Below are 26373 nucleotides of genomic sequence, written 5' to 3'. Positions count from 1 at the left end.
TTCTTCACCTACCTACCTGGGATAGATGAAAATAACACTGAGCGATTAAAGATAAAATTTGCAAGGATGTTGCCGGGCCTGAAGGATCAGAGTTATAAAGGAATTTGGAACAGATGAAGACTTTATTCCTTGAAAGGGCGAGCACTGAGGGGATCTGATCGTGGTATACCAAATTATTAGCTCAAATGCAAACAGTGTTCCAGGAATGTAGGGGGGAACTACAAAAAGCGGTCATGGGTTAAGGCTGAAAGGTAAGTAGTTTAAGTGAATGACGAAGGTAAATATCTTTACTTAGAGGGTTGTGAGCGTGTGGTACGAGTTGCTAGCACAGCTGATGCAACCTTTAAGAGAATGTTGTATGGCCTAATGGATGGTTGGGATATAGAGAGCAATGGTGCCGTTCCAGTTCGATGGAGAAGTCATTGTAAATGGTTCGGCACGGACTGCATGGGCCGCTCAATCTGTTCCTGTGTCGTACTTTTCTATATCTCTGACTCTGTGAATCTATTTGCTATCCTCCAATCTTCAGATGCATCATCTATCGCAAAGCACTTAATTTTCTCTGCTAAGGACCGCAGAAATTCTGCATTTGCCATCCACAGAGTCCATGGGATATCTTGCCAGGAACTGGACATTTATCCACCCTCAGAAATGGCCTACTTCTCTGTAAACTAGAAGGACTTATGGATTCACTTCTGCATTTTCCCACTTTAAATTTTATGACCGCCTCCCGTGATCTTCCCCATTTCTTTTGTGTCCACATATAGATTACTACTCGGAACTTCCACAGGACCAATCTTGTAACTTGAAGCCCTTTTACCCTGATCATATTTATAGAATCCCCGTGGAATATCCTTTATACTGTCTGCTAGGAAAATAATATATTTATTTTTCTGCTCTCTAGATACATTGCTCTTGAATAACTTAAACTACATAAGTACCTCAACTGCTCCTTCCTCCCTTCCTTCCCATACAACTTTTGTTCCTTAAACAGTGCTTTAATATTTCTTGAGAATGAAGGCTCGCTAAATCTCATACAATTTCCTTTTATTCTGTCAGTGACATACTGGCTTTGCACTCTCTATATTTCTCTTTTGAAGACCTCCCACTTTCCAAGTATACCTTTGCCAGAAAACAATCTGTTCAAATCCACACTTGCCGGTTCTTTTGTTCATTATACAAATTGCCTTTTCTGCAGTTCAGAATATCATCCTGGGGGCCACAATGTCTTTTCCCATAGATACTGTGAAATTAAAATGAATTATGTACAGTGGATCCAAAGTATTGCGCTAAAGAAATTTATTTCACCAAACCTGTCTTACTCCCTAATAGGAGATCTAGTATAACACAGTCTCTGGATGGGACTTCTCTGCACTGACGAAGGAAATCTTCCTGAACGCAGTCGACTAACTGTATGCCTTTTGTGGTCTGGGAGTCCCAGTCAATATATAGAGATTAAATTACCAACTATAACCTCATGTGTCTCACAACATGCTCCGATTTTTCTTCAAATGCGTTCCATCTAAACCTCATGGACTTCTCTATACAGCCTCTCCCACCTCTCCCATTTCTATCCCTCCTCTCTCTATCTCCACACCCCCTTCGGTCCCAGCTTTTTCCCCCTTTCTCCACCTCTATCGCACCGTCTGCGACCTTTTGTCTCATACTCTCTCTTCTCTTCTCTCTTCGCTCTACCTCGTCGACTTTGCCTATGTCTACACCTCTCTCACTGTCCTCCATCCCTTACAAACTCTCCCTCCCTCTTCCTCTCCATAATCTTACCGTCTCGCTCTCCATTCCTCACCCTCCACCCTCAATGTTCAACTTCTTCTGATACACAGCACTCCAACGCATTCCCTACCCACCACTACCCTGGACCCTCGCCATCACCATCACTTTCCAGCTCGACCACTCCCTCACACTCAAAGTCACATGCATCCTCGTGCGTCCGTATACCCATCATCTCTTCCCCAGTTCACACTGACTCTCAATCATATTGGTCCTTCTGCATTGCACTACAGCACACTCTCACCGTGTCAGTCAGCCTCCCCCTCCCAGCCACTTCCATGCCCTCAGACTCGTTTTACATTCGACCTCCACATCCTCGTGCGCCCTCTTCCCCTCACTCTCCCCTTTCACATCTCCTCGCCATCAACCTCACTCTCCACTTTCCCTAAACCTCAACTTCAGAATTTCTCTCACCCTCATTCTCTCCATCATCCCTCACACTGACGCTCCCTTATATCAACAACATTTTAAAGGTAAATGGCGATTGTATCTGGGAAAAGTTGGAGCTTGAATACCATGAGCAATCTTATTTATTTTGAGAAGTGTCTTTGCTGAGAAGGCAATGAGCTGGTTTATTTAGAAGAGTCGGGAAAATTCTCTTTAAAGCCCCTCCAGATGTTTCGAGTCTGATTTAAATATAAATTGACCCTTGGTTATGTTCTTCATTACAGGTTCAAGTGGTCATTGCTGCAGCAGAAATGGTTAAATACAAGATTAAAGCGACTATGTTCACATCTGAACGTCAGTGTTTTCTCGAACCGATTAGACTTGACTTTTTACAGGACGGCCGCTCCCTGTTCTGTGGAATTTGTCGGGGCAGGCAGCCAGTTACACACAAACCCTGAGCTCCGACTATCACAGAAAAACAACAACCCGCAGCTTCGAAATCAGTCAACAATCTGGCAGCTTCACCCTTCATTTCCAGCCCATGAAAGCTATCGGCCTCCAACATCGGCTGTTCATTTTCCATGAACGAATGCAGCCTGATCAAATGAATTCTTGCAGCTTTTTGTGTATTTTCATGTTTATGAAATGTTCGAGAAGGCGCGTATGAGGCAGTGAGTGGGCAAAGAAACGACTTGACCACATCGACAATGTCAGAAATTTGTGGGGGATTGAGATGAGAATAACTCAGCTACTGATACTTATTTCATATCTTTGTTTCAAAGCACCCAATATCACTGTTTTGTCTCAGTGATCAATAAGTTGTCAACAAATAGGTTTCAATGGGTACATTTACTGTCAGAGATTTGTTTACAATATACTTCCTGAATTTATATTTTTTCTTCGCAAACATTCACCGACACAGATTACTGTCTCAAAGAATGACAGTAAAATGTTAGAAACCAGCTCCCCACTCCCACGCATAAGCGGCAGCAATCCTCACGAGCAAAAACGCATCTGCAACTTCTACCGAGCATTCAAGCGTTTAGCAAATTATTAATAAAGCTACATACTTGCAGTATCCCGAAAACTACTCGTTCGCAGAGTATTTCTATATAACACAGGAAGGATGGAACGCTGTTTCGCAGCGGGAGGGGAAACGTAGCAAAACAACTCGTCGATTGATGGTGTTAAAATCTGTTGCGTCGTGAAATAAGTATATATATAAAATTCTGTGAGTATTTGCAATTTCTCACAATGGCCAACTGAAGCAAATGTTCCATTACGTTCAAGGACCATTTGCTGATTGCAATTGGGGTGAAGAGCTATAAGGAGATAGACGTGCCGAATGCGGGATGAAAGCGCACATATTTCAAGCTAAGTTTAAATCAGCTTATTGTATGGAGTAGCAGGTATGAGGGGCCGAGTGGCTTATTACGCAGTAACATGTTCAGAAATGTCCAGGACAATTGAATTAATGTAAATCGATCAGATGAACGCTCGCGAAGGCACACGAGTATCTTTCTTTGATTGAACGTAGCAGGCTCTGGGTGCAAACATTTCCTTCATCTTCCCCATTAAACTGTTTCTCCCGCTTTACAAATACAAATAAATTGTCCTGAATCGTGAAGCTCTTGGAAAATCTTTGAACAAAGTTTTTCACATGTGCTGTGGGGGTAAATTGCGTGACGTGTTTGTTTTGATTTCAGCAGAAAGACGAATTTGAGGTGGATCTCTTCCAGCGCCGGGAAGTCCCGTTCCCACACCGGGCGGAGCTTAGAACCTGCAGAACCAATCAAATCAGCAACCTGGGATCCGCTGAGCCAGAGTCCCCGCCCTGTTGGTTCTGTTTGATCAGCAAGGAGGAAAAGTGTGAGATCGACACGGAAATACAGACAGACACTACGCGAACGCGGGGGAAGGTTAACGCAGCTGCTGACATTCCTGTCTGTGATTCCTCCATTTACTCCAGTTCCCTCTCCTTCCGCTGTCGGTGAGGGTGTGTTGTACCTGAATTGACACGGGTCCGCACTGCACTCCGACCTGCTTCAACAACGTGGTAAGTGTTGTCTCCGATTCTCCCTAATCAGATGACCGTTTACAGCTTATTCCACGATCGGGAGAATTCAATAAAGACGGGAGCTCTGAACTGTTCATTACCGAATTTATTATTGATCAAATAGACTGAAAGAAACGACGTCCTTACCTTCACTCGCACTCTGCAGTTGGTTTCTACAGTCAGTGAAGAAGAACTTCCCTAAACCATAGTAATATTCGAAATGTCCCATGTTTTACGGTCCGGTCTCCCATTTCTCTCTCTCTCTCTCTCTCTCTCTCTCTCTCTCTCTCTCTCTCTCTCTCTCTCTCTCTCTCTCATCCCCTTTCTCTCTCTCTCTTTAATTCTCTCTCTTGTCTCAATCACTCATTCTCGCGCACACACAGTCGCATGAATTGACTTCAAACTGACTACAAACTGACCACAGAATTACAGCGACCATGATATTTTACTGTTGGAACTTCGCAGTTGAAAGTGCCGTCGATTGAGTTTTTTTTTAACTAAACCCCAATACATGGATAGAGAGATTCAGATTGCACATATCGTGTTTTTTGTATGTAACAGTGATATTTAATACAATACTAAACTAGCTTTGTTCACGGTTGAAGGTGAGTGCGGAATCTCGAACCATTTGGATTTCCTTTCAGCAGAGAAGCTGCTCGCTGCTCCGAGGAATGTCTGCATGTCGGGATCCGCCTTGCAGATAGGCAGCAGTTTGCACAGAGATAGTGTTCTGTGAGTCTGACAAAACAGCGGAACTGCCCGCTCCCTCATATCTATTAAATATCCCTCGCCTGTTTGTATGGTAGGAATTTAGTTTAAACGCTTGAAAATATATCCACACGTTGGTAATACATTCTTGGTGAATTAAGGTGATAATAGGTCTGGTATTTATAGCATTTCGGGTCTTTATTTCCGATAACCCCCATGGTATGTATTTCGGGTCAGTAATCAAGAAGTCATTGCTCTCCTGTTACCCACTTCGGGCGGTGCTGGCCGTTGCTTTACTGTAGTTTCCTACCTGCACGGTCAATAGTTTCCACAATGTATGTCAGGATTAAAAACAATCTTCCAACCACTGGTTACGGTTTAAAGCCATCGTGCGACAAGCTGTGCAGCCAACATGTGTTCCGTCTCCGAAACTTGTCATTGCCCAGGAATGCATGTTGTTTGCTCTTTGTGCCAGTGTTTATTGCGGGTGTTTCGAACTGATCTCCTCAATGTCTTGTAGAATACTGGGATTCTGTTCAGGATCTCAATACACAACAAACAGCGATGGTGGGATTGACCAGTTACAGAAAGTGGTAGGCGGCATTGCAGAGCGAATCCACTTTCTTGGCAATATATAAACACGAAAGACTTTGACTACAGAGCACCTGTAAACCAATTTAATGAGTCCAGATCAAAGCATTTGTCAATAACCTGTCGATGACAAAAAGTATTGTACTAAGCAAATCATCCTGATTTGTTGATATAGGTTATAAGCAACAATGGACCTTACACTGACCCCGCTCTGCTCTCCTTGTCCACCCCCATCCACGCACTGTTGTCTGTATGTTCCTAATTTACGTTTTCTCTTCGTTTCCCTCACTGGCTGTTCACAAAATCGAAATACAACTTATGATTTTTATTCTTCTTCTGAGTATCAGCTGGATGTTTTGCAGAAATTTGTCCAAGTTCTTCCAGCTTTCCATATGGAAGCTTCAATTTTCTTTTCTTTATTCCGGATGAAACATATTTGAGTCTTCCCGAATAGCGGTTACGGAAGCGAGAATGCAAAATGACAGGATGCATGGGCACAGAAGAGGAAGAGTCCATCATGAAACGAACACCTAAGATCCGACTTCCCTCTATAGTGGGGACTATGGGTTCAGAAGCACTAGCCAGATGCTGGGAAGTGACGGTGGGTCAACGATTTCCGGGGACGGGGGTAAGAGGTAATATAGGTTAGATGTTCACCCTTATTTTTCCCGGTTATTCTTAGACGTTGCAGTGAAGGTCATCTCTGGACGTTTTCCGTCTGTCAGGACATAAATCTGTAGGAAGGTTGTAACATCTTAAATTATATGCAAAAATATTTGAAAACAAATGTATAGACAACCATGAAAGGATTTTATTTGCACTGCCGTAGGCTGAAACTGACCATGAAAGTTATGAAAGGGGAAGGAAATAGTGGAGTTGTGCTGTTGGCCAGTGGCAATTGACTGAGCTCAGAGGCTCATGTCTCCGGGACATGAGCAGCGTCTCAAGGAGAGCAGAGCGGGATCAGTACAGGGTCCATTTTTGCTTGTAACCTATATCAACAATCAGGATGATTTGCGGTTATCTGCAGCAGCGTCCGCAATTCAAGTGTCCTTTCCGAGCAGTAGGAGCGAGTATGCTTCGAAAAGCCTGAGATGTCATTTTGAACAGATCCCCAAACCGGCAGTGTCCTGATCCGGCTGTGTGCAGAGTGAAATGAAGGAGATGTCTTACCATCACTGACGAGCGGAGCAGTGCCTCCCGGTGGCATTCTTCTCTAAATCTGTCTGGGCGATGGGGATGCGGTCTTTGTCATTGGGGAAAACAGAAGAACAAAACCATATCGTCTTTATCCCACCCAAACGACGACAGGATCAGGCAGAGTACTATATTGGACATCTTGATGAGGTTAAACGCTGAGACTCGGTTGACAATCACACAACAAACAGTGCGGTTAAGTTAATCTCTGGTGGGTTGGCAGACTACGTGTGGTCGTAAGTCACGCCCAGTTGTGCTCAGGTCGCAGAGGGTCGTCGTAATGTGGTCACATGTAAAATTTCCGAGATTTCTGCTCACACTAACAACAAGGTGTAGCTGTGAGTGAGTGGTTGAAAACATGAAAGATGTATAACTGTTAGCATGTCTACTTTGGTGCCGAATGCAGAATCATTGCTAACTGAAGAGAGATCTGCGGATGGTGATGTCCAGATTGCGGAGCTGTGCCACCACACCAGAGACTGAAGACCATCCTGGGGTGACAAATCACGAACTCACTGCCAAAATGTTTTTTTTTTTATTCCCAGGCAGCCTGATTACTGAAGTGAGAAAGGTTCGTTCCAATTTGGCTCGGCGTTTTTTTTTTGCCGATACAACCGGAACCTTATATACAGTATGAGGTGAAGTGTGTGTTTTTGTGGCAGCAGTTCAGAACAAAGACAGAAGAATCGCAATGAATAAAAAGCGATGGGTGGGTGGATACACGAGGAAATCTGCAGATGCTGGAAATTCAAACAACACACACAAAATGCTGGTGGAACACAGCAGGACAGGCAGCTTCTCCTTATAAATGCTGCCTGGTCTGCTGTGTTCCACTAGCATTTTGTGTGTGTAGGGTGGGTGGATAGATTGATTGATAGATAGAAGGATAGATGTATAGATAGATGCATACATACATAGATGAATGGATAGATAGATAGATGGAAAGATGTATAGATAGATGCATACATACATAGATGAATGGATAGGTAGATAGATGGATAGATGTATAGATAGATGCATACATACATAGATGAATGGATAGGTAGATAGATGGATAGATGTATAGATAGATGCATACATACATAGATGAATGGATAGATAGATAGATGGAAAGTACTCCAGTTGCCAGGGACACAGCAGGCTGGACAAAGTGTTTCAGATCATGCTTCTGCTCTGTCATCTGGAGGTGATGTTGTCCAGCTGACTCCGGGTGAGCTATATTACCACTGACATCTCAAGCAACGCGGTTTGCTTTGTTGCAACGGTATTGTGTGAAGACAGGAACTCTGTAAATTGGAATAAATAAATATTTCGGCCAGACTCCAGATGTGTAAAGAGGAAGTGGTGACATTTTCATTCCAGTAACCTTCACTGGTCCTGAGGCAAGATGGAAAAATAATTAGTTCGGGCACTGTAGAATGTGGGTCAACATTGTAGGAAGATACTGAATTTCTCTTTTCAGGTCAAAGTCGATTACCGCATTGTTTTATCTCATATACAGTGATTTTGTGAAAAGCGTGTTATGAACACCACACAAAGACTCTCTCCCTCCCGCAATTTTCTCCCCTCCCGTTTCCTCGCCCATCCTTTTCCTCTTCTTCTAGGCCTTCTCTCTCGCCGTTCTTCCTTCGCTTTCCCCACTGAACAGTTTGGATTTATTTTCCTAGTACGGAGGAGATTGTATAAGGTATTCTACCTGATGGAGAGAATGGATAACGCAGACAGAGGGAATCGATTGCGATGTATCAGATTTTTCAATAGAACACACTATAGATTTAAGGTGGGGAGTGAGAGTTTCAGCAGAATTGTGGAGTGTTCATCTTCAACCAGTTGTGTTGCTGGAAGAAGGGCTGACGGCTGCACAACTCTGTAAATGGTCCTAAGCCACCGGCAAGTGCTAAATAGTGACTGATCCTGTTTCCTGCAGGGTGAAGATGCTGCCTGTCTACTTACTGATTGCCTCGCTTGTCATTGGGGCTGACTCGAGTGAAAGGTAAGGACTGAGCGAAGTTCCATTTGATCCGCAACCCTACATCCGTCAGTCTGTCCCAATAACCTGCCCAGCTCCACTTCCTATCGCAGCTGTACCTAGACCCGCATCTTATCCTTGCCCTGCTTTGCTCTCCAACACGGCATCGGTCATCAAACCAGCCTCCTTGCAAACAACCTGCCCCCCATATACCAGGTTCACCCCACTGTATCCCTGTTACACTTGTGTTTTATTTTTTGTTCACCGAGACCATGACCTGCGCTGCCTCACTTCTGATGATCCACGGTACACTGAAGTGTGAGGGATGTCTGATTCAGGTGTTGGAACTGAGCTGTTTATTTCTCTCAATGTGTTTCTGCTTTCAGTCATTGTCTGGGGTCTGATGTCCTGCGTACCACTGCGGATTATCAGGTAATGAGATCACGAATATCACTGCCCCCCCCCCTCCTACAGACAGAGCCACCCTCTCTCCATCAGTCGCATCAGTTCGTCTATCCCATAACCCGTTTCCAGTCGTGCATCACAACTCAGCGTCTTCATTTGTGCCTCCAATTACCAGTCAGTGCCTGGCACAAATCACAGTCTTCAGGAACAGCCATGAGCAGCTTCCTTCTCGTCACGCAGCATCAGGAACTAGGGTGAATAGCATCGATCCTTTGCCACTGGGTCTGAACCCAAATGCACCTTACCCCTCATACTGGGGTTTCAGCAGCAACTGAAGGACTACAGGCAATTATCTCCAACATTAGCCTGGGAGGGAAGGTGTGAAGAGCAAAGTAAAAAGTATAGGTAGTTTGTCCAGTCTTTGGAAAGGGTACAGAGGAGCTATAGTAGAATGTTCTCTGGATAACATGAGAATAGGAGGATATATAAGTTGTTTAGTGAGTGGGACTTAATTCACTTCCCAATTAATAACGGATTAACCTTGTTCCACCCTCTCCGCCCGGCTCTGAGCCTCACATCACCGTCCCCCTCTTCCAACTCAGCAGAATAACAACACCATCGTCTATCAACAGCTCCGTCGTTACAAAGAATCGGTCTGGGTTGGAACACACGTGGATGTCAGCATCAGCCCCAAGGTTGACACTTTCATGCAGCCCCTAATCAGCTACACAAGAGGGGAAAACTCTGCAGGTAGGTGGGGAGCGGGCGTGGGGTGGGATATCAAGAAAGAAGCGGTGAGTGTCACGGCCCTATTGTAGGGGAGCTGCCCGTTCTGCGACTTCAACATTTCAGAGCCACACAGTCTGTGTCTCTGCATGCGCCTTCCCCTCGCGAAGAGCCCAGCCGGTCCTGTCGAAATGCAGATGAACAGAATGGTTACAGACAGTTCATCAATCAGTTGAAAACAGCGGCGGGATTACCAGAAGGAACAGAGTGTTTGCAGTCCAGAGGGCTGATCCACAAACCCTGGTGAATTCAGGTTTAGTAGTAGCATCACATTCCAAGGTAGGGTTTGTGAATGTGGAAAGCATATGGGAATCGGATAATTAGACTGGATCGAAAACACAGCCGAGCGTAGCTGTCAGTTTAATGAAGAGAAAATTACAGTATCGTCAACCTGAAAAATACAGAAAGGTACAGACCCTCCGGCGCACGACGTTGTGCCGAAATTTTAACGACACTGAGATCAATGTAATCCTTTCCTCCTACACAGCCCTTCATTTAAGCTGTCGTCCCTCTGCCCATCCCGGAGTTTGTTCAATGTCCCTAAAGAATCTGACACTTTCTACGCCATAGGACGCGCGTTCCACGTACCCACCACCCTCTGTATGTAACTCTGCATCCAAAGTATGTGTTCCTCCAATCTCACTCCAGTTCTGCTTCCTTGTGTTGGTCCTTTCTAAGATGGATAAAAGTTCAAGTGTCTTTCTTCTTCTTGAGCCCACTGTCCCATTCTGGGACACAGGCAACTGACAGGAGCACGGAGAGTTCATTATCCTTGAGTAGACATTCAAACTGTCCCGATGAGAGGGATGATTTATTATACATGCCTAACTCATTCTCCTGCTTTTACCACACTGACTATTCAAAAATCTACCAACCTCCGCTTTCAATATACTCAATGACTTGGATTCCTAGTACGGGAAACATAATCGTTTCGTCCACTCTATCAAGTCCTTTCAATATTCGATATCGTTCAATGAGATAACCCCTTATTCTTCTGAACTCCAACGAGTACAGGAGTAGATCAATCAGATTCTGGTCATTCGTTAAGCCCTTCATTCCCTGTGTCATTATAGTGAAGCTCTCCTGTATCGACTCCAATACCAGCACACCATTCCCGAGATAACTGGCTCCGCACTGCTCACAGTACCCCAGGTGAGGCCAGACCAATGTCTTCTCCTGCCTGGAACACTGTTTTCTCGTCCCGTCGAAATGAATGCTCTAGGACACTACCTATTGGGGACGTTCTCCCCTCTCTGAATTTTGAAAATGCACCGTTTTTTGAAAATATACTTTGGATTTATTCTTTCTTCTAAAGTGCATGTACACGCATTCCCTATGCAACATTCCAAATGTCAATTGTTTACTCATTTTCCCAAACTGCATCAGTCCTCCGGTCGTTCAGCTTTTGAGTAGCTTCTTGCAATAGCAACTGTACTCATTTATTTTCTCCCAAAGTCATTCTTCACCCAGAAAAAAATTCAGTGATCCATGAACCTGAAGCCCCTGCACCAGCTTCTCAGCCACACAAATATCTGCCAAATCGTCTTTCATCGATCCGCACTGGCGCTTTAGACAGATGGCAATACAGAAATTGCTATCCTGCGTCCCAGCATTCTGCCTAGCTCTCTAAATTCTCTCTTCAGCACCTCTTTGCTTTGCCTTCTACGTCATTGGCATATATAAGTGCCAAGGTAGTTCGCTGCTCTCCTTCCTTCTCCAAAATAACACCGAAGCGATCCCATACTTCTCTTACCCTTGTACCCGAGAGGCAACGATCCATTCGGGTGTCTCGTTCACGTCCAGTGAATCTCCTGACTGTCCCTCCGACTATTGAATCCTGATCCACAGCCTTTTCTCCATCTTTCCCTTCTGCACACGGACACATGCTTAGTGCCAGTAACCACGTGTCCGTGCATTCTCCTGGGAGGTAATCTCCCATAAGGTGCGATGCGTCACTATAACTCAAAATTAATAGGGATGAAAAGGGAAATGCGCCATAAGTTCAATAATCCAATTCAGTGGAGTATAACGCAAAAAGAAACGATCATAACATAGTTCTAACTGGAACACCACCAGGTATCGGTAGCCAACAAGAAATGGCTCCCTTTATTCCCTTTCATTTCGCCTTAGCAAACAGTCACTGTTTTATCCATGCTAGAATCATTCCTGTAATACTACGGGATCGAAGCTTGAAAACCAGCCTTGTGAGTGGCAACTTGATAAAGAGCTTCCGAAAATCCAGGTACACTGGATCATCAGATTCACTTTTTTCTATCCAGGTTATTATCTTTTTAATTATTTATGCAAATTAACATAGTGTCAAGAATAATAGATGGTTAAATTCGTAGCTCAAGGATTAGAGTGGAAGAAGTGGTTTGAAATCATGGGAAATTATCACAACAATTGGGAATGGAAGTAGCCATAGCAGTGGGAGGGGCTGAACCTGGACCGGAGTGAATCACATAACAGGATGTGGACAGGACCTTAAATTAATTTGTAGAGAAGTGATTCGAGAAATGTGGATAAAGTAAAAAGAAAAAGGACCTTCGTGACAAAACACATTGATGAAGTCAGAGCAGTAGATGTAGTGTATACGGATCTCAGCAAGGCATTTGACAAGATACCTCATGCAAAGCTTATTGTGAAAATAAGGAGGCATGGGATACAAGGGGACATTGCCTTCTGTATCCAGAACTGGCTTGCCCATAGAAAGCAAAGTGTGGTTGTAGACTGGTCATATTCTACATAGAGATCGGTGACCAGTGGTGTCCCTCAGGGCTCTGCTCTGCGACCCCTACTCTTCGTTCTTTTTATAAATGAATTGGAAGAGGAAGGGGAGGGATAGCTTAGACAACTTGCTGATGACACAGACGTTAATGGTGTGGGATAGTGTGGAGGGTTGTCAGAGGTTATAGCGGGACACTGATAGGATGCAAAACTTGGCTGAAAAGTGGCAGATTGAGTTCAACCCATAGGACATTCAAAGCTACTACGAAGATTAAATCTGGTTAATAAAGCATACGATGCATTGGCATTCATCAATCGTGGGCAGAGCGGTAATCTTGCACACGGATGATAAATTAAACGTAGGGCTGTGTAGGATGAAAGGGTTAAATGGATCTCAGTGTCGGTAAAATGTCGGCACAACATCTTGCGCCGGAGTGTCAGTACCGTTCTGTACTTTTCAGGTCGACGATAGTGTAACTTTCCCTTCAGGAAACTTATATCGAGCCCTGTCGATAGAGGAGAACAGATGGGCATTATTTTCCATGCGTTGCAGAAGGCGTTTGATAAGGTGCATCATAAAAATTATACATGTGAGAGGGGTGCACATAGTTGGGTGTGATATATTAGGAAGGATAGAGGATTGGTTAACTCAGAGAAAGCAGAGTCATGATACATAGGTGTTATATAGGCGAGATTCTCCTTTGTGTATCCTGCTTAATAATTTTTTAAAATACTTATGCAAATTGGCAGACCGTCAAGAACATTAGAGAGTAAAATACGTAGGTCAATTTTCAGTGTGGGAGTAGTAGGGTTGAATTCATGGGAATTTGACAACAGTTCTTGGGAAGTAGGGAGCTGTACCTGAACCGTGATCGGCCCTGAATCCTAGGGGATCACATAACTAGGGCTGTAGAAATGGTTTTAAAATAAATTGTAGGAGAATGGTTTCGTTAGTTTGAATAAGCATGGATAAAGTGAAAAAATGTGGATAAAAATAATGACATGTAAATGATATAAAACAGAAATTTAAGAGTTGAGTGAGGAAAAGCCAAGCACAGAAGTGTAAAAGTTTGCAAGATTATAAAAGCACAATGAGCGTAAGGGCATTTCATTTGAATGTGGCTATAGGTTCATCGAAATTTCTGCAGAACTCACCACGTTTGGTAAGAACGTCTGTGGTGTGTTGGTCTTCCTTGTCTGGCGTTGTCGCAGAAACAACAGGAATTTTTTTGTGAAATTATTGGAAAAGACACCTGAATGGTATATAATGCGGTGGTCTACGTGGGAGTGGATAGTTCGGTTGATCTTAAAGTAGGTCATAATTTCATCAGAACATGGTAGGATGGAGTTCCTCCTCCGTTTTATATTGAAACTCCTGTTTCTGTTTCCCGTGAGAAGTATAAATCTTTTCAACTTTCTTGATCACCCCCAGGATTGTGGATCAAAAGCAATGGACAATTTCTCATTTCATTCACCGGAGATGCAGAGATGACAATGTATTTGTTGGTTCCCGAAGAACTTTGGGGAAACCCTCCAACACCAACAAGCCCACAAGTGAGTACCAGCTGGAACCTGAGCGGTCATTATATTTTGACTGACCCGCAGGCCGAGGGCGAAATGCGGTCGGGAACCAGTTGGGGAGGCCTGCTCAATGGGGTGATGGTTACATTTTTGTCTGCCTTTCAGCTATTGAAGCTGGAGACATGCTCAGGAGAGAGGAATGCTGGCTTCGGCCAAAATGTGGGATATTTAGGACCAGAGTATGTCGATGTTTTTCAGGAAGTGGGAAACACTGTTCCTCGTGATGCTTTTGATGTTCATTATTAAGGGAGAGGGTTTTGGTCTACTTAAATGCAAACAATAAAGTACGTGGAATTCAGCACATTTTCCTCAAGGGGAAATTACAACCTACAAATTAGTTGGGATTCCTTGAGGACACAACAGACAGGATTGACAAAGGTGAGTCAGTCGTTGATAAATAAATGTATCTGAATCAGAACCTGAGACCGCACTAGGGTCAGTGGATGTGGCCAATCAGAAAGTCGGATGTCCGGGATAAAGGTGAAAGCAAGTTTCATTTGGGATGTCTCGGGATCAAGAAGGGAATGCAAGGGAACGTGTCGCCAATCAGGAGAGTAAGGTGAATGCAAGCAAAACCGGGAGGTCATCTCAGATAGACCTTACACCTGAGTGAATAGTCGGACAGGACCGATAAATGGTCGTGAATCGTATTTTTCCTGTTTCAGTTTCTACGGTGTTTGTTTCCTGCAGGCGTTTATAACTCGTTTCCCGTCAATGGACGTGCTCTCCTGGAGGATTCTTTGGAATGCCATGACCCAGGCAAATGACTTCAATCGCACGCTCACTGAGCAGAATGCCAAATTCAACAACTCCTTCTTCTTCATGTCTTTCTGCAAAGGGTAGGTAACACACCGAGGCGTGTAGTTGAGTCTGCTGTGCAGCCAGTGCCTACCGGGGCATAGAAATGTCTCTCCTCGCCGTTTGCCAGGAGGGAGAGTACCTGCATTCTGGTCGCAGCCTACGACTCTGATGGCGAATCCTTGTGGATTTGTTATAGTCATGGAGAATTGAATTCCATCCTTCTGCTTCTGACATTTTCCTTGCAGACTTCTGAAAAAAAGTGTGCTGACTTCAATCCTTTTTATTCGATGCGTCAAAATAATTCTAAATGTCAGCCTCAGAAAGATTTTGCCAGCAACTTAGTTAGACGAAATGACACTGAAATATTGTTCATAAAACGAGATGATAAAGGAGGTTTTGGGCCAAGTGGCCCATCAGGTCTGTCGACAGTTAATAATGTCTGATTCATTATCTCCCTCAACCCCATTCCACTGTCTTCGCCTTGTAGACTTTGATACCTTTGCTAATCGAGATCGTATCAACATTCAGTTTAAATGTCCACAAGAACATGGAGTCCACGTCCATGTATAGCAGTGTATTCCTTGGATTCACCATCCTCTGGCTGAAGGAATGTTTCATCATCTCGATACTAGTGGAATGTCCCTCTATTCTTAAGTTTGCACTCTGGTCCACTCTATGTCGGCAGTTCAGCAGATCCCTGCTCATTGTTCTAACCTCCTGCGATTACAGGGGCAGTCCCATCCAACGCTCCTCTGAGGATAACGCTTGCATTTCCGATAGCATTCTTGTGATTGTCCTCCTGAACATCGCCAACGCCAACGCTCACTATGCTGTGTAAGGAGTCTACCGCTGCTAGCAGTACACTGAATGTATTGTGATCAGTGATACATAAATCTTCAGCATTACCTCTTTGCGTTGGCATTTTAATCCTCTCGAATTGAATGCTGACACTGCATTTGCCATTGACACTGAAATTTGTTGGTGTCGGATCGCAAGTGATGACATTTGTTGAATGCCTATGAGAGGGCTTCTTAGGGCGGCTTGTTCTCTAGGCAATTAGGCGAAGGCTATCTCAGATTGGATGTTGTGTTTTAACGAACATCTTATTCGACAGCTTAACGTATAGGAATCCTTATGTGATCAGAACATGATTGAATTCGGACTGAAATTTGAAAGGGAGAAGCATAACTCACATGTATCAGTATCGCAAAGGAATAAAGCGAGTTACGGAGGCATGATGCACAAGCTTGCTCAGGTGGATCGGAGGGGCATACGGGAGGTGATGACGGTAGAGCAGAGATAGCTGAAGTTTCTTGGAGTAATGTATAAGGAACAGGATAGTCATGTTCCACAGAGGAAGATGGTCACAAGTGGCAGAGGAAGGCAATCTCTTATTGTCACCGTATCTTAAAACTTTTCTTCCAATTTCCATTTCTTGCCCGTCTTAATCGCACAAAGTGCATTGCTGAGATCTCAGGTGATCGTTCACTGCTCGGTCTTTAATCCAGTCCATGTGCTCAGCATTTTTCCATGTTTCATCGCTCACCCGAGATCTGGCCCCGCTCTGAACTCCCCTCTCTGACCCCTCCCATCGCAGTTCTGCGTCGCTCAGCATCCCGCTTTGCTGGCAGGTCCACTACTTCTTTGTTACCTTCCCATTCTTCAAACTCTTCCCTTTTCAAGCTGAACCGATTTAACGTTCTGACAACGAGTCAGAACAGAGGGACGCTGTGTCAGGATCGGGAAATGGTTCAAAGGATAGAATAATGGGCCGGGTAGCAGATGTGTTACAGATAACGGAGATATAATTATTTATACTTTTCCCCACAGGATGGTCAGACGCAGCGTGCGTGCACCTGAAAAGGGGTAAGTGAGTCTGTGCGCGGGGTGATAAGTTAACCAAAAGTGTTGCTGTACGCGTTGGGTGCTCAATCTGACGAACAGGTCGGATGCGTTCAGTTAACACCATGTGACCGTAGCTCGTTAAACTGCCTCATGTGCGGCGCCGTTCTGAAAATCTAAGGACTCAGCAACAATTGATTTTACTTTCCTTCAGCTGAGGATGAGCCGGCGTTTTCACAGGTAGATGATGTGTGTGAAAAATGCCTCTAAGGGATCATAGATCAATGATTGAGAACAAATACAGACAGAGCATAAAGGGAAATTCTACTGCAAAATTCAAAGTGGCGAAGAATACAATGCTAAAGAAGTTGTATTTAAATGCGCGCAGCATTCTGAATAAGGTGGACGAACTCCTGTTGCTATGACGTCATGGGAAGCCCAACTCTTACGTCAGAATGCTGTTCATTGACTTTAGTTTGGCTTTCAATGCTGTGATCCCCTCGAAGCTGATCGCCAAATATCGTCAGCTAGTATCAGCTCCTCCCTCTGCATTTGGACCTTGGACTTTCTGAATAACAGACCCCAATCTGTTAAGTTAGACTACCTCTCCTCCTCCATTCTCATCCTGAATACTGGCTTTCCTTAAGGCTGTGTGCTGAGCCATCTTCTGTACGCCCTATTCACCTATGCCTGCGTTCCTGTACGTTGCTATGATTCCATAATCAAGTTCTCAGACGTCACCACGGTGGTTGTCTTGAGCACAAGGGATGACCAGATGACCAACAGGGACGAGGTCCAACACCTGGCTACGTGCTGTGGCGACAGCAACCTGTCCCTTAACACAGAGAAGACCAAGGAGATCCTTGTGGTCTTCAGGCATGCTAGGAGCCACACTCATGTCCCCATCTGCATTAACGGAGCTGTAGTGGAGTGTGTATCAAGCTTCAAATTCCTTGGTGTCCACATTTCCGATGATCTTACCTGGTCCCTGAACTCCTCCATCCTGATCAAAAAGGAGCAACAACTTCTTTATTTCCTGAGGAGCAACAAAAATTTCACCTCTGTCCCAGGATACGGACTAACTTTTACCGCTGTACTATTGAGAGCACCAACTGCATCTCAGTGTGGTATGGCAGTTGTCCCGTATCGGATTGCAAAGCACTCCAGCGTGTGGTTAAAACAGCCCACCTGATCAACGGCACCAAATTGCCCACCATTGAGAACATCTACATTCAACGCTGCCTGGTCAGGGCATAAATATTTATTAAGGATGCATCTCACAATAACCATGGACTTTTTACTTTCCTCCCACCCGGTAGGCGCTACAGGACCCTCCACTCCCCAACCAGCAGGTTCAGGAAGCGCTTCTTCCCTGAGGCTGTGACACTGCTGAACCTCACATCACAGCGCTAAACAGTTTTGCATCCATATTGTCCTATCTCAATACTTTTATATTTTTGTGCTGTAGTACTTACTTTTTATTCACAGTTGTTCTTTTTTTTTTAATAACTGTAGTGTGGCTTTGCTGGCAACAGATGGAATAACATCTTCAGAAAGAGGCGACAACAAAGGTGGAATCTTTGTTGGTGTAGTTAGGAAATTGTAAGAGAAAAATACACATTGTGGGAACCATATATAGGCCTCAAAATAGTAGACAAGATGTGTGGTTTAGATTGCAAAGGGAGCTAGAAGAGGCATATAGGAAGGAAAATGACACAATCTAACGGGAAGTTAAATCTACAAGGCTATTAGGAAAATCTGTTCGCCAACGCATTGCAAGTGAGGAATTTGGTGAATCGCTGTAAGATGGCTTTTTAGAGCAGCTTGTTCTCGAGCCCATTCGTGGAAAAACATTTTAGACTGTTTGTTCTGTAATAATTCAGGAAGGGTGACGTATATGAGCTCTTAGGAGTCGGTGATCATAATCTGATTCAATTCATACTGCACTTTGATCGGAAGAAGAAGTATAATTCACATCTAATAGTATTGCAATGGAATAAAGGGAATTACAAGGGCTTGTGTGATGTGCTTGCCCAGGTGGAGTGATGAAGAATATCGGGGAGGATGATGGCAGACCAGAGATGACGGAAAATTCTGGGAATAACTCAGAAGGAACAGGATAGATATGTAACACAGGAGAAGAATTTGACAAGTGAACGGGGTACGCAGCCGTGTCAGCTAATGGACGATAAGGACTGCATATACACCATAGAAATTGATTTTGATTCAGCAAAAGTGAGTAGGAAGCTTTTCAATTAGAAAAAAAGGGCATCCAAAATGGTATAAGAGTAGAAAAGATGACATATGAGAGCAGACTAGCGAATACGATAAACCCAGGACACAAGAAGTTGTTTTTCTTTTAAGTTATATAAAGCGAAAAAAGGAATTGAGAGTTGATATTGAAACATTGGAAAATGATGCTGATGCAGTGGTATTGGGGGCAAGAAATCGCCAATGAACAACAGATACGTTGCATCTGCCTTCACCGTTGAACACTCTAGCGTTGCACCAGAGGGTCGTGAATATCAGGAAGCAGGTATGAGTGCCGTTGCTATCAGAAAGGAACAGGTGCCAGGCAACTCTGGCCATTTCTACAACCATAAGACCATAAGACAAAGGAGCAGAAGACGGCCATTCGGCCCATCGAGTCTGCTCCGCCATTTCATCATGAGCTGATTCAATCTCCCTTTTAGCCTGGGATACTCAATGTCATTGCCTGTACACATGCAATTGAATTTTCCGCCTTATCTGACGACTCCCTCTCTGTAGATTGGTTGCCGCACACCTCATCGCCCTTGAATGTTGGCCAAATTACTGGTGTCTTCCGCAGTGATGGTCAATGTAAATACTAATGGCGCTCATCCACCATGTCCATGAATCCTATTCAAACCGATCCAGCATCATGTTCAATTTCTAATTATTCCTTCTAGACTATTGCTAATAGTTGTTCAATTTATATTTGTTCCTTCTAGACTCTTGCATATTGTTTCCTTATCTAAAAATCTGTTCTTCGAGGATCCTTGTGTTGTCCGTCTTAATTGTACAAAGTGCGCTCATGACGTCTCACGTCGTTATCCACGGCCAGATCTTCAACTCATTTCAGGTGCTCGGCCTTATGCCCTGTTTAATAATTCACCCGAGCTTTGGCCCAGCTCTCGGCTCCCCTCGCTACTCGCTGACCGTCACAGTTCCGCATCGCTAGGCATTCCGCTTTGCTGGCAGGTCCTCTAAACCTCTGTTTACTTCAGATTCTTCAAACAGATCCTTTTTCAAACTAACCTGCTCGAATGTCTTGACAGCGAATGAGAAATGTGGTACGCTCTGACAGGACTGGGAAATGGACCAAAGGGTGGTTTAAGAAGCCGGGAGGTGATTACGTGTTACTGAGAAAGATTTTTCTAATTTTTTCCCCACAGGAAACGCAGATGCAGAACATCTTCATCTCAGCGACGTTGTAAAAAGCCCTTGTAAGTAGAACTCGAATACTAGGTCTGTGCACGGGGCGATTAAAGTGTTGACGTATCGGGTGGCTGCTCCATCTGACGGACGGGTCGGGAACGCTTCGGTAACACTATGCTTTCCTAGCTTGTTAACCAGCTTCGTGCGGCACGTTATGTTCCTTAATAAGTTCCCTCATAAGCTGCAGGTCGGTGCACCTGGTGCAGATTTGTTTATCCGAGAGGGTGGACGACGTCTAGACCTCCCGCATTGCAAAAACACCGCCGCTGTACCAATTCTCGCTAACAGTCGAGAAATGGAGAAATAAGATCAAGTGATAAAGTTGCCAATATTTTTCCACCGCCTACGCTTGAAGATCTTGGACTGGCGCACTCTAAAGCCTAACACACAAAAGTGCATTGCCGCGACGCACGCGCTTGAATTTTCCGCTTTCCCATTGAATCCCTCTCTGTCTATGGGTGTCCGCACAACACGTTTCCCTTGAGATGTTGATCAGATCACTGGTGTCTTCCACAGTGAAGATAGATTCAAATAACCTGTTGGGCTTATCCATCATTTCCCTGAGTCTCATTCAAACCTCTCCAGCGTCACGTTCAATTTGTAACTGTGCCTTAAACCTATCGCTTATTCTTTCCATATCTTCAAATGTGTTTTTCCAGGGCCCCTTTGTTGTCCACCATAATTGTACAAAGTGCGCCGTTGAGATCTCACGTGATCATCTATTGCCAGCTCTTCAACCCACTTCATGTGCTCAGCCTTTAACCCTGTCTAGTATCTCAGCCGAGATGTGGTCCAGCCTTGAGCTCCCTCTCTGCACCGGGGCGGTCGTAGTTCTGCGTCGCTATACATCCAACTATGCTGACAGGCCCAGTCATTCGTTGTTCTCATCACATTCTTCAAACTCATTCCTTTTCGAAATGACCTGTTGGAACGTTCTGATTAAAGTTAAAAACAGTGCACAGTGAGAGGACCGGGAACAAGTTCAAAGGTTGGGTTAATGAGCCGCGAAGCAGATAGGCTCCAGATTACATAGAGATAATTGTTTCTATTTTGCTCACAGGTTTCACCACGGCAGTCCACTTGCAGGGGTGGCAATTTTTCAACTTGAGGGGTAAGTGGAAATTGAAGACTGACTGTTTTGCTGTATCGAGTGGGTGTTCAAACTAATGGTAGGGTCGGGTGTGCTCCGTTAACACTATGTCATCTTAGCTTGTTAAGCCGCCGCTTCTGTGGAACTTTGTGAAAGCCTTTCAGAAAATCTGATAAAACAATAATTGATTTTTCTATGCGTCCGATTTACTAGAGCAGTCGGGCGTGGTTAATATAATATCGCAGAGATAGGGATCCAATATGATACATTTGATGAAGAGCCAGCAAGTTTATAAGTAGATGATGTGAGTAAGATGCCTGTAGCGAAGGACAAGGGCAGACAGAGCAAAGAGATCAGTTCTACCGCAGAGGTGAATTTCAAATGGTGAGGAATGCAGGACTGACCCTGCCGCATTTAGATGCGTGCAGCATTTAGAATGGAATGGACCAACAATTAGACACTGACGCCATGGGCATCACTGAGTACCGGCTGAAAGACGGTCGAATGTGGGAGCTTAACATCTGAGGATATCCTTTTTTGTCAACAGCACATGCAGGAAGGCACATGCGTTGGGATGACTCTGTTGGTAACAGATGATATAACAGCTGTAGAAAGATGTTAGGGTCAGAGAATGTGGAATCTTTGTAGGTGGAGTGGGAAATTCTACGAATAAATACACATGTGAATAATATATAGAAGTCAGAATAATAGAGAACATGTGTATATTACTTTGCAAAGGGAGCTCAGAAAGGGCATGTAGGAAGGAAATCGTGAGTTAAATAGGAGGTCAGATTCAGGCAGAAAAGGGAGGCTGCCAAGCGGAGCAGTCATCAAAGGAGCGTTCATCGACCGAAGTGATCTCAGGCAGAACGGTGGGGCATTGGTTCATCCGGGATTCGTGGACAACGGGTCCAAGTGAGGTATGTAAAGTCTGAGGAAGAGAAACAGGATATATGTCTGTGAGGCTGGTGTTCTGTACTGGGTGTGAGATGTGGGAAATCCGGGAGACACCCAGCCTGCTGGACGACTACATGCACATCAGGTGCGTCGAGCTGCTGCTCTTTAGGGACGAATTAGGGTACTAGACAGGTAGCTCGGTGACCTTCGTCCTGTCAAGAAAGGTGAGGAGGTGTAGTCAGGAATTATAGGCAAACCAGGATATGACTAGCTCCCTACAGCTCTTATCTATCACCTCCTCATTCTCCCTTATGAGTTGAAGATAATCAACTGCTTCTCCAGATCGTTCAAACGTTCTCACAGAAGCGGCAGCACGGTGCAGCAGGTGCAGATTTGATTCTCCATAAAGGTGGACGCCATGTAGACCTCCCGCATCGCAAACTCAGTAGAAAACACTGCCTCCGGAGCAATTGGCACTGCCAGATGAGAAATGGAGAAGTACGAACACAATGATAAAGTTGTTACCTCCCTTAAGTCTGAGGATCTGAGACAGGCGCACTCTAAAACTTAGCACACTAAAAGGCACTGCCGCGAAGCTGCACCTGAACTATCCGCCTTTTCTGCTGAATCCCTCTCCGTTGACTGGACCCGTCACGACAAGCATGCCTCTGCATGTTGGTCAAATTACTGGTATCTTCCACAATGAAGACAGATGCAAACTACCTATTCCGCTCATCCATCTATCAATCATTTCCCTGAACTCCATTCAAAGCTCGCCAGCACAATTTGCAATAGCCCAAGGTTTTTGTATACATATTTTCAATTCTGTTCTTTTGATGTCCGGCTGAATCGCACAAAGTGCGCTGCTGAGATCTCACGTGACCTCCACATCCAGCTCTTCAACCCAGTTCAGGTGCTCAGCCTTTCGGCCCGTTTAATAACTCACACGAGATCGGCCCCCGCTCTGATCTCCCCTCCCTGCACCGTGCCCGTCCCAGTTCAGCGTCGCTCAGCATCCCGCTTTGCTGGCACGTCCGCTGATTCTTTGCCTTTTGTTCACATTGTTCAAAGTCATTCACTTTGGCACTAACGTTCTGACGTCAGAACAATGTGACGCTCTCTTAGGATCGTGAAATGGTTCAAATTGTGGTTTAATGAGACGGGAAGCAGATGAGTTCTGGATTACGGAGATATAAGTATTTATATTTTACCCACAGGGCCGACGAAAATAACACAACTGCAGCTCCGGTGCCTACTCGCCTTGACAGGTAAATGGAAATCGAAGACAGTGACTATGCGCGGGACGAAAAATGAACCAGAAGTGCTGCTGTATCGCGCGGGTGCTCAAACTGACGGTAGTGTCAGGAGCGCTCTCGTAATACCATGTAATTTAGCTCGTTAAGCAATCACATATGTGTCAACTTGTTAAAGGGTTTCCGAAAGCCGAACAAAACAACAATTGACTTTTATTTTTGGTCAGAATTACTGGAGCTGTTGGGGGTGGTTAAATGAATATGGCAGGTCTCAGGGATTGAGTATGATACGATTGATGTCGAGCCCTCATATTTACAAGTAGAGGATGTGTGCAATGTGCATGTAAGGGAGGACAAGTCAATGATTGATTACAAATGCCGACAAAGCTCAGAGTTAAATTCTACCACTGAGACAAAGTTCAATGGGCGAAGAATTCAGGATTGAAGATTCCCCATGTAGATCCAGGCAGCCTTCAGAATGAAGAAGAGGAACTCGTCGTGCAACCAGAATCTGGTCGCTATAACGTCGTGGGCGTCTTTGAGTAGCGGCTGAAAGAAGGCCACAGTAGAGAGCTCAGCATCTGTGGATATACTTTGTATTTAAAGGACAGACGGGAAGGCGTATGCAGTGGCGTGGCCCTGTTGATATCAGAGGACATTAATTCTTTAGAAAGAGGTGAGAGAGAAAGTGGATACTTTGTAGGTGGAGTTAGGAATCTGTAAGATAAAAAATATATTTGTGCTCGAGCTTACTCAGGGAAAGTTATCTTGGACTGGATTTTCTGTAATAACTCAGGTTTTACTCGAAAGCATAAGAAAAATGAACCCCCAGGAGACAGTGATTGTAATATGATTGTATTATACTTCAATTTCAGAGGGAAATGTATAACTCACATGTAGCAGTATTGCAATGGAATAAAGGGATGTCGAGGGGCATGAGAGAGGTGCTTGCCCAGGTGGATTGGAGGGGAATATCGGAGCGGTTAATGGCAGACCTGAAATTAATAAAAATTATAGTAGTATCTCAGAAGACGCAGGATACATCTGAACCACAAAAGGAGAGATTCACAAGTGGCCAGGATCGCAGCTAATGGACGATAAGGGCTGCATGAAAGCTAAAGAAAGGGCTGTTAAGGTAGCAAAAGTGAGAAGACAGTTGGAGGATTAGGATGCTATTAAAATGATTTTTTTAAAACATCCAAAATGCTATGTGAAGGGATATGTTGACATATAAGAGTAAACTAGCAAATACGATATAGCCAGGATAGTAAAAGTCGTTTTTATTTTTTTTAAAGTTATATAAAGAAAAAATGGAATTTAGAGTTGATATTGGTACACTGGAAAATGATGCGGGTGCGGAAGTATAGGGACAAGGAAATCGCCGACGTCCAAAAGGTATACTGCATCTTTCTTTATCGTGGACAATTCCTATACATTGTACAAGGCATTGGTAAGGACGAATTTGGAGTACTGTGTATAGTTCTGGTCACCGAATTATCGGAAAGATGTCAACAAAATAGAGAGAGTACAGAGAAGATTTACTAGAATGTTACCTTGGTTTCAGCACCTAAGTTACAGAGAAAGGTTGACAAGTTAGGACTTTATTCTTTGAAGAATGGAAGGTTGAGAGGGACGTGGATAGTTTTTTTTTCCCCATTGAGTGTAGAGGAAATTCAAAGAAAGCTTTGAGTTGAGAGTTGGGGGACAAAAGTTTAGGGGTAACACGAGGGGGAATTTCTTTACTCAGTGAGTGGCAGCTGTATGGAACGAGCTCCTGGCGGAAGTGGTAGAGGCTGGTTCCATTTTGACATTTAAAAAAATGGATTAGTATATGGACAGGAAAGGATTGGAGGGTTATGGGCTGAGTGCAGGTAAATGGGACGAGGTGACTGTAATCGTTCGGCACGGAATAGGAGGGCCGAGATGGCCTGTTTACGTGCTGTAAATGTTATATGGTTATATTATTATATGGTGGGCTTCAGGATTGGGTAGACTCGGAGCGAGGGACCGAAGGATAGTGACGATTGGTGGTGGTCGATTTTGAACGGTTGTCCTATGAGCGAGCTGTAACTTGGCTCACAGGCTGTTTAATAAGATTGGGCTTTTTTTCCCCTTTTATTTCGTTTCTCTACTAACCAGATAATCGAAGGAAGATTTATAAAAAATTAATTTTTTAGACGCATATTGTGTATTGTTTGTTATTTCGGGGTACTGATTGGTAACAGGGGACAGATCCCGCAGCATCCACCCAAAGGAGAGTTCTTAAGTTTGTGAAGGCCGGGGGTTATCAGCCCCTCTATTAAACCGCTAGGCGAAGCGAGATTTACAAGTGTGGGGGCTCGTCTTGGATTGAATTCGTTGGATGCGTGTGATTATCCTGAGCAATGAACGAGTGGCGCAGGTATTTGTACTCCGGATGAATTGTTAACTCCACTGTTAATACCCTTAAGGTTGCGATTCTGAGTAGAGGTTTGATGAAAAGGCGGGCGCAGGTCTTGTTTTAATGCAGACCAGCGCTGAGGCAGCTGGGGGCGGGTTCCATCATTTCTGAGGAGTGCGGGGAAAGAGTGGTCGGATTTGAAATGTCTATATAGACCACGTCCCACGTGAAGAGTAAGAATTACTGGTAATATCCGCTCTTAATTCTCTGAAGAATAACTGGAGAAATCAGATTCAAAGTCCCAGCAATGGCAGGCTCCGCCTCTGCACTGGAATAACTAAAGGAGCGGAGGAGTATGAGATGAGGGCGGAAGGGACTCTCAGTTGTTAGATGAGTGGCAGTGCAGAATGATGAATGGTTGAATGATTGAATGGGAGGGACGCTGACGTTGTGAGA

General features: G+C 44.4%; 1 protein-coding gene across 6 annotated transcripts in view; it reads left to right on the top strand.

Annotated features, from left to right (window-relative positions):
* Positions 1-4055: 4055 nt before the first annotated feature.
* The window catches only part of LOC140723457 (uncharacterized), a 56979-nt gene continuing 34661 nt past the window's right edge, over positions 4056-26373 (top strand). For 5 of the 6 annotated variants that reach the window (XM_073038032.1, XM_073038035.1, XM_073038033.1 and 2 more), the window contains exons 1-9: positions 4056-4231; positions 8655-8720; positions 9083-9128; positions 9734-9851; positions 14047-14168; positions 14886-15034; positions 16827-16862; positions 20255-20305; positions 21358-21408. In XM_073038032.1, the coding sequence (XP_072894133.1) occupies positions 8662-8720; positions 9083-9128; positions 9734-9851; positions 14047-14168; positions 14886-15034; positions 16827-16862; positions 20255-20305; positions 21358-21408 (632 nt within the window). In that variant the 5' untranslated portion in view covers positions 4056-4231; positions 8655-8661. Of the gene's footprint in view, positions 4232-8654; positions 8721-9082; positions 9129-9733; positions 9852-14046; positions 14169-14885; positions 15035-16826; positions 16863-20254; positions 20306-21357; positions 21409-23501; positions 23553-26373 lie in introns of all 6 variants that reach the window. The other variant, XM_073038030.1, reaches the window with a different exon arrangement.

This window comes from Hemitrygon akajei, unplaced genomic scaffold, assembly GCF_048418815.1.
Source record: "Hemitrygon akajei unplaced genomic scaffold, sHemAka1.3 Scf000114, whole genome shotgun sequence".
In the NCBI taxonomy this organism is placed as follows: domain Eukaryota; kingdom Metazoa; phylum Chordata; class Chondrichthyes; order Myliobatiformes; family Dasyatidae; genus Hemitrygon; species Hemitrygon akajei.
Note: the sequence above shows the minus strand (reverse complement) of the source record. Positions and strands in the feature narration are given on the sequence as shown.